Below are 8,535 nucleotides of genomic sequence, written 5' to 3'. Positions count from 1 at the left end.
TTCCGTAAAATGCGCAGCACAGATAGCTAAATTACGATTGTAATTGTCAGGAACATGATCAAACATAAATTTTAACCATTGCTGACGAACTACAGCGTCAAGCCTTCTGCATTAGGAAGCCCGAACACAGAAGACCTGACAGCTGGGTGAAAATAACACCGTTTCGAAGGCATGGCTACAACTCTCCACTATAACTCTTCCTCTTCGACAAAGCCGCAGAACATGGCCTTGCCCCCTTTTTTGCATGTTCCAGAGGGAGGGGTTTGATGGGTTTTTTACGTATGCAACCCGGGAAGTATCTCGTTGTAGTCCCATAGGAGTCGTTTTTGTAGGCATTAAACTTCCTGATTTTTAAAAGACGATATCTCCGCTTACGTTGAACTTTCAGCACCTCAACTTTGCAGATACTGTTCATGCACCAACAGCAACATTACACACTATTTAAAATGAAAAAATTGAAATCGCAGTAAACCACCCCTTTAAGTAAAGCCATGTGGGTAGAGGGAGTTAGCAACAAGAAAGACAAGAGCTGAAGGATCAGCTAAGGGAAATAGATATAGAAGTATACAATCTAAAAAAGTATAGTAGAACGTGTAAGTGGCGATCAAGGAAGGAGACTTGTGTTTAATTTCTTAAGGAGAGCCATCCTGGAAGGACCAATATAATTAATGAGTAGTAAGGTCAAGTGAAAACAGCAGGTGGCAGTAATGCAACGTTATGGATGCGAGCTGCTGCAGAACACCAAAGAAGAAGAAGAAGAAGAAGAAGAAGAGGAGTTAGCAATAATAAGCAGCAATAGCCAGTATGGCTTACCTGCTGAAAACATTGTACCGTGTCCTGGTTGGGAAATGTGTCATTTCAAGCCCAGTCTAAAGTAAGGAGTTGTTTTTTTTTCTATTTAAAAATGTACATTGCTGATGTTTTTTGCAGAGATGTTACATGTTTGTATGGCCTATGTTTGGATTGATGCTAAGAGTTTAAGACAGTGTATTTGTATGCATTTTAGAAGGACTCTTTATTGGTGAGGTCACCAAATCATGGTCCAGTTTGAATATGGATTTAAAGTTCTTTTCTACGTGGGACTGTAGTCTGGACTATTTTTGACTGTTCCTGGTTAGGAAGAGTCTGGTGTTTGAGAGCTCTGACATGTGTTCATTACAAGAGGTTGGATTATTCATTTTCTTCATTATTCATTTCAGCCAACTTCAGCTACGGACAGTGTTTGTACATTGATGCACTACAGATAAGACTTTCGCACTCATCAACTTTCACATGATGAAATCTATTGCTTTGTTTGTTTGTTTTTTTTTGTTTGTTTTTTTTTTGTACTTTTGTGTATTTACATTCTTGGCTATATGTCACTTTATTAACCTGAATAGAATGTTTTCTATTTTGTATTTAATGAATTGATTTGAAATCCCTTTTGACTATGGTACATTTTTGACAATACAGACATTAGTTATGTGGTGACTGTATCCATTTCAGATGTATAATAACTGTTTTTCCCAAAGACTTCAAGGGGTCATATAATGCCCATTTTCCACAAGTTGATATTATTCTTTAGGGTCTTAATGAAAAGTCTGTAACATAGTTTGGTTAAAATTTCTCATTGCTAGTGTAAAAAACACCTTTTTCACCCTGTCAAAAACAGCTCTTGTCAGAGCAAGCGGTATTGTGTCATTCTCCTTTAGATGTTAATGAGCTCTGCTCTGACTCCGCCCCTCTCTCCCGAGCCGCTCTCTGAGGGACTGTTTACTTTAGCAGCATTCATAGTGAAACTTGCTAATTAGCACATTATTAGGAAAAGCGATTTGCAAAGATTCTTTTAAAAAACCTTGTACTCACTTCTTCTGGAGGTGAAGCTGGATCACAAATGATTTGCACGAACATAGATGCATTTAGGTAGCTCGAGGGCGCATTCCCTTCAGAGCAAAACCTAATCCTCTTCAGCGGCTCAGATGACGGGAGTAAATGACTACTGCCATGTTCATTATTACATCCAACAACAAAACACCTCAATCTATTTGGAGTCATTCTTGTCTACATCTGCTCCGGCGGTGAAACAACTGATGACAGCTCACTCAGGGCGGGTCTGAGGTAAGACACCAGTGCAGTCTGTGCTGAAACGCTGCTGTCAATTAACAGTCGTGGGAGGGGCCTCTGTTCGTGTGACGTCACACATACAGACGGCTCGATTTGAGAAAGGGGTAAAGATTTTAGTAGATTAAAAAAAAACCACTGGGTGGATTTTTATCATTATAGGGTGGTTGTGTACACATACTGCCAACACACATTTCAGTTCAAACAACGTGTAAAAGTGCATTATATGACCCCTTTTAGTTATAGTAGCTGGAAAGTATTTAAAGTTAAATGGATGTATTGATGTAGATTAATAGTGAGGGCTTCCTGGGGGCTAAGTGCAGAGCCAGCGCTAAGGGGCCAAAGTTTTGCCAATGAGCAAATTGTCAGAGGCCCTGTGCTGGCAGCCCACTGGGGGCCCTTAGGCTGGCCCTAAATGGGCCTTTAAAGGGCCAGTGCAGGCTTGTTTGCAGGGTATCTGTTCACCCTGCTAATGACAAAGACTGTTACCATTCAGTTAAGTGTTGCTTGCATTCTCAAGACCGCTACTACTCATTAGGGTTGGGTACCGAACTCGGTACTTTTAAGGGTACCGACCGAATTGCGTCGGTACTACAGAGTACCGATTCACATTAAATCATTCGGTACCAAATTTCGGTACGAGAGAAACACATTTTAGAGTGGCCTTTTATAGTGGCCAGTCTAAGGCACACCTGTGCAATAATCATGCTGTCTAATCAGCATCTTGGTATGCCACACCTGTGAGGTGGATGGAGTATCTAGGCAAAGGAGAAGTGCTGACTAACACAGATTTAGACAGATTTGTGAACAATATTTGAGAGAAATAGGCCTTTTGTGTACATAGAAAAAGTCTTAGATCTTTGAGTTCTGCTCATGAAAAATGGGGGCAAAAACAAGTGTTGGGTTTATAATTTTGTTCAGTGTAATATGCATTTATTCTAAAAGGGATATGAATACCATCACATAAACTGTATTGATTTCCAGTGATGGGGGTAACGCATTACAAGTAACGCGAGTTATGTAATGTAACACATTACTTTCCATAAAAAGTAACTAAGTAACGTAATTAGTTACTTTTTTAGGGAGTAACGCAATATTGTAATGCATTACTTTTAAAAGTAACTTTCCCCAACACTGTTGATTTCATAGTGTTGCTGAACCACAATGCTTTTCATGTACTGTTTTTAAATTATGGCATATGATCATATTTATTTTTAATTTTTCAATAGGGTGTGATACTTGTGTGACCCATGTCTGTATGGTAAATGCCCTAACTTGATAGAAATTACACATGAAAAACATTTGGAAGACAAAATTAAAAATCCAAAATGTAAATTTGTTGGCTTGAAAAATTGTTTATTAGTATATTTAAGTTATTGTATGTTAGATTGACATGTTACTGATGTTCACCTGAATACTGCAAAAGACAATTTAAAATGCTTGCTGTGTGTCCTAAGTGTCTCCTTTATTTATACAGGAATAACTGACTTTCATTACTTTGACATTAATTTAATCCAAGATTAATCATATAAATTTACTATTTAATTAATTAATTAATTTATTTTTATAAATACAAGGGTTCAAAATTAAACCTCCAACATTTCACAATAGAGATAATTCTTATGATCAAAGAAATGTTATTGAAAAATCATGTTAGTGAACATAAAGCAAGTAATGTCAACAGAAGGGCAATCATGCTTAATCTGGTCAGCAGAGGTCGCTATTAAACAATACTGAATGTGAGACGCACCTTGCTTTGACCTTATTGTCCAGACAAATACAAACTTTGGATGGTCATTTTAATATACAGGGATTCAAAAATGTTAAGTGCCCAGAAAGACAAAAACAAATTATTGAATCGCTTCAATACAGTGTAATATGTGTAGTATAAAAATGCCACAATTTCATCTGTGATGTGCCTGCTTGTGTGTGTTTGTGTGTCTGTGATGGTCACATTCTTGCAATGCTCTCCTACATATTTGTTATTCTTACTGCACTTATTTCCATCATTGGTATTAATTGCCAAAGGTGATATTAAATGAGAATTGTTCAAATCCATTCCATCATCCAACATTTCAAGAAAATACAGCAAGTAAAAAGTAGTAATGAGGAAAACACACACACAAACAAACAAACAAACAAACAAACAAAAGGTTTGTAGGTCATGGTGTTTTTATGTCAAATTTTTCATGTTTTTTTTTCCATAGCCATATTAATCTGCATTGATGATGGCAATGATCATAATAACTAACATTAATAATAATAATAATAATAATAATACTACAACCCAAATTCCGGAAATGTTGGGACATTTTTATATTTGAATAAAATGAAAACTAAGACTTTCAAATCACATGAGTCAATATTTTATTCACAATAGAACATAACAAATGTTTTAACTGAGAAGTTTTACACTTTTATCCACTAAAAGTGCTCATTTCAAATTTGATGCCTGCTACAGGTCTCAAAAAAGTTGGCACGGGGCAACAAAGGACTGAAAGAAATTTTGAAAAGATTCAGCTGGGAGAATATCTAGCAACTAATTAAGTTGATTAACATCAAGTCTGTAACATGATTAGCTATAAAAGGGATGTCTTAGAGAGGCAGAGTCTCTCAGAAGTAAAGATGGGCAGAGGCTCTCCAATCTGTGAAAGAGTGCGTAAAAAGATTGCGGAATACTTTAAAAACGATGTTCCTCAACGTCAAATTGCAAAGGCTTTGCAAATCTCATCATCTACAATGCACAACATTATCAAAAGTTTCAGAGAAACTGGAGAAATCTCTGTGCGTAAGGGACAAGGCCGAAGACCTTTGTTGGAAGCCCGTGGTCTTCGGGCCCTCAGACGACACTGCATCACTCATCGGCATGATTCTGTCATTGACATTACTAAATGGGCCCAGGAATACTTCCAGAAACCACTGTCGGTAAACACATCTGCAGATGCCAATTAAAGCTCTATCATGCAAAAAGGAAGCCATATGTGAACATGGTCCAGAAGCACCGTCGTGTCCTGAGGGCTAAGGCTCATTTAAAATGGACTGTTTCAAAATGGAAAAGTGTTCTATGGTTAAACGAGTCCAAATTTGACATTCTTGTTGGAAATCACGGACGCCGTGTCCACCGGGCTAAAGAAGAGGGAGACCTTCCAGCTTGTTATCAACGTTCAATTCAAAAGCCAGCATCTCTGATGGTATGGGGGTGCATAAGTGCATACGCTTTGGGCAGCTTGCATGTTTTGGAAGGCACTATGAATGCTGAAATTTATATAAAGGTTTAAGAGCAACATATGCTCCCCTCCAGACGATGTCTATTTCAGGGAAGGAATTGTGTATTTCAGCAGGACAATGCAAAACCACATACTGCAGCTATTACAACAGCATGGCTTCGTAGTAGAAGAGTCCGGGTGCTGAATTGGCCTGCCTGCAGTCCAGATCTTTCACCTATAGAGAACATTTGGCGCATCATTAAACGAAAAATACGTCAAAGATGACCACAAACTCTTCAGCAGCTGGAAACCTGTATCAGGCAAGAATGGGACCAAATTCCAACACCAAAACTCCAGAAACTCATAACCTCGATGCCCAGATGTCTTCAAACTGTTTTGAAAAGAAGAGGAGATGCTACACCATGGTAAACATGCCCCCGTCCCAACTATTTTGAGACCTGTAGCAAGCATCAAATTTGAAATGAGCTCATTTTGTGCATAAAAATTGTAAAATGTCTCAGTTTAAACATTTGTTGTGTTATCTATGTTCTATTGTGAATAAAATATTGGCTCATGTGATTTGAAAGTCTTTTAGTTTTCATTTTATTTAAATTTAAAAACCGTCCCAACATTTCTGGATTTCGGGTTGTAATAATAATAATAATAATAATTATTATTATTATAACTTTAAACATTTTCATTTTTCATCCATATATACACAGTACAATACATTTTTAAGCTACTGAAAGCATTTTTGTATCCTGAAATGATGTGTAATCCATTTGTAATATGAGTAATATGTGTTTGCATTTATCAGAAGATGGTAAGGTGTGGGTATTGCTTTGTCACATAAACTGTATTTCACTGAATATTGGAGAACCACAATGCTGGCCATGTATTTATGGAATATGATCCAATTTAAACAAATTAACACACTGTGAAAAAAAACATTATTATTATTATTATTATTATTATATTCCCTAAGAAATATCAAACAGAAAATTTCATGAAATTGTAGGTGTCTCGAGTTTCACTCACTGCAGTCTTTGCATGTTTGCATTGTAAATGTTGAAATTATAGATGTATTACATATGAAAGACAGTTGGAGTTTTCAGAAAGAAACAAAAATTTATATTAGATGCAAATTCTAGATTTAGCTTAAGATTAATTCACCTATACTGTTATTATTGTTTGATATACTGACATGTCAACAATGACAGCAAGTTCGTTTCTAACATGTTTTAATAGAAATCACTGACATTTATCAGACACTCTTTGTCCAGAAGTATAATAATAATAATAATAATATTAATATTAATAATAATTTGTGTATTTAAAGTCTGCAATGACATGTGAAGTGTTCAATTATTCAAGACTTCATCTTCTTTTCAAACTAATTTATATTCAATGCAAATTTAAAATAATCACACATGTGCTTATTTATAATTCTAGGACATAATTATATTTAAATAACTAAAATATTCACAAAATATTTAAAATTACAACTGAAATGTCAATATTTTAATCAGTTATGTGGTAGGCTAAATAAAATAGTCTCTAAATACTAATATTTATGAGAAGCATCTTCCCCAGACAGATATTGCTGTTGGGCAGACACTTTCATACTCTAGATCTTCACTATTAGACCAAAAACTGCAGTTTTGATATATTGCAAATTTAACTTGATAACATTTTGAAAAACAGGTAAAAATCCCATGAGCACTCTTTAACCTTAAAAACACATAGATGTCCATGTAAATGCTTTAACTGAAGATAATCATGTTTGTTTATCAATGTCAGTAGAGATTTCATTGTTTTTGCATCTAATATAGTAAGCCATAGCTGCATAGAATTTCTCATCTCTAAAGCCATAGACAAGAGGACTTACTGCTCTAGAAGTTATACTAAATGCAAGGAAATTTATAAATCGAACAGTCAAATATGTTTGAATATCATACTGCATAACTACAGCCTCAATGTAAGGACACATGACCTCAGCTGTACACAAAAACAGCTGAAGGATATGAAGAGAAATGGTGCGCTGCCCTTTTGATGCTGACTTCTTGTCACCAGAGGCTGAACGTGCAGCAAGGTATATCATTACATAACAAAAGATTTCAATTATCAAGATAAGCACAAGCCCCACAATATACAACAGACCCCTAGCAAAGTGACGTATCCTTTCCAATATCATAATCTCATAGTGGCAGTGTGTCAGTTGAGACAAGTATTCACGAGAGGCAGTGCTAATGAGGATAAACATGTCAACAAAGGGGTTTATGGAGCTCAGGATCCAAATCATTAAAATCACTATTAGGGCTCTTCTAGAGGTGGAGATCGCCTGATGTCGCAGCGGCATGCAAATGGCCACATAACGCTCCACACACATAGCACCGATGGTCAATGGTGCACTTACTGCAACCACTTCCATTAACATGCAGACGGGGACACAGAAATGCAGCGGTATTAAAACAAAGTTGTATGATAGGAGCACCACAAAATCTGTCAGACAAAGAAACATTAGGTCTACCAGGATAGAATGACCAAACAATATGTAACGTGTCTCTGTTCTGAAAGTTTCTTTCTTGGAGAATATCAAGAGCATGAGGAAGGTGAGGTAGATGAAGGGCCACACAAAGATCTGGGTCAGCACCAGTGAAATGTTCCTTCGGACGGGGTCAACTTGGATCAGTTGCATCTGTTCATAGCCACTGGTATTCATACTGGACATTGTGTGCGCATCTGAAAGACAATTAGACAGAATACAAAAACACATTTACAATAATACACAACATAGTAAGAAAAAATAATTACTAATACTTTAGAATTAAAAATGAATTTTAACGAATATGTAAATTTCAAATACCTATGCTGACTGAACATGTTTTCAGTTTACAACACAGAAAGACATGAAAACAATATTAGTGTACATAACTTTTGATGTACCATGTACTGAAAGTATTCTTGACTCTATCCTTAAGCCCAGGTCATATCAGGTGTAACTTTACCTGTATAAGCCAAATGATGAAGTGAGCTGTGAACAAACTTTTATATAGAGCTTGACAGAGCAAAACTCTAATGGATGACACAAGATTAGTTAATGACATCTAGAGCTAAATTTAGATTTGCTTATGTGTTGGGGATAGATGTCTAGCACTGAGACACAATCATGCTTAAAAACATTTAAATTATGCTGTAAGGTCTAAAACATTAACCTGAAAAACTAATA

The 8,535-nt window shown here is 36.2% G+C and overlaps 1 protein-coding gene across 1 annotated transcript; it reads right to left on the bottom strand.

Annotated features, from left to right (window-relative positions):
• Window positions 1-7,083: 7,083 nt before the first annotated feature.
• Window positions 7,084-8,037, bottom strand: LOC131554194 (odorant receptor 131-2-like). Its single transcript, XM_058799399.1, has one exon. It carries the CDS (start codon window positions 8,035-8,037, stop codon window positions 7,084-7,086), a length of 954 nt encoding a protein of 317 aa, XP_058655382.1.
• Between the last annotated feature and the right edge of the window lie 498 nt (window positions 8,038-8,535).

This window comes from Onychostoma macrolepis, chromosome 15, assembly GCF_012432095.1.
Source record: "Onychostoma macrolepis isolate SWU-2019 chromosome 15, ASM1243209v1, whole genome shotgun sequence".
Taxonomy (NCBI): Eukaryota; Metazoa; Chordata; class Actinopteri; order Cypriniformes; family Cyprinidae; genus Onychostoma; species Onychostoma macrolepis.
The sequence above is the reverse complement of the archived record's forward strand: the minus strand, read 5'-3'. Positions and strand labels throughout refer to the sequence as shown.

Bases quoted from the DNA above. Each gene is read 5' to 3' on its own strand.
- LOC131554194 (XM_058799399.1), bottom strand. From the start codon at position 8,037: ATGTCCAGTATGAATACCAGTGGCTATGAACAGATGCAACTGATCCAA.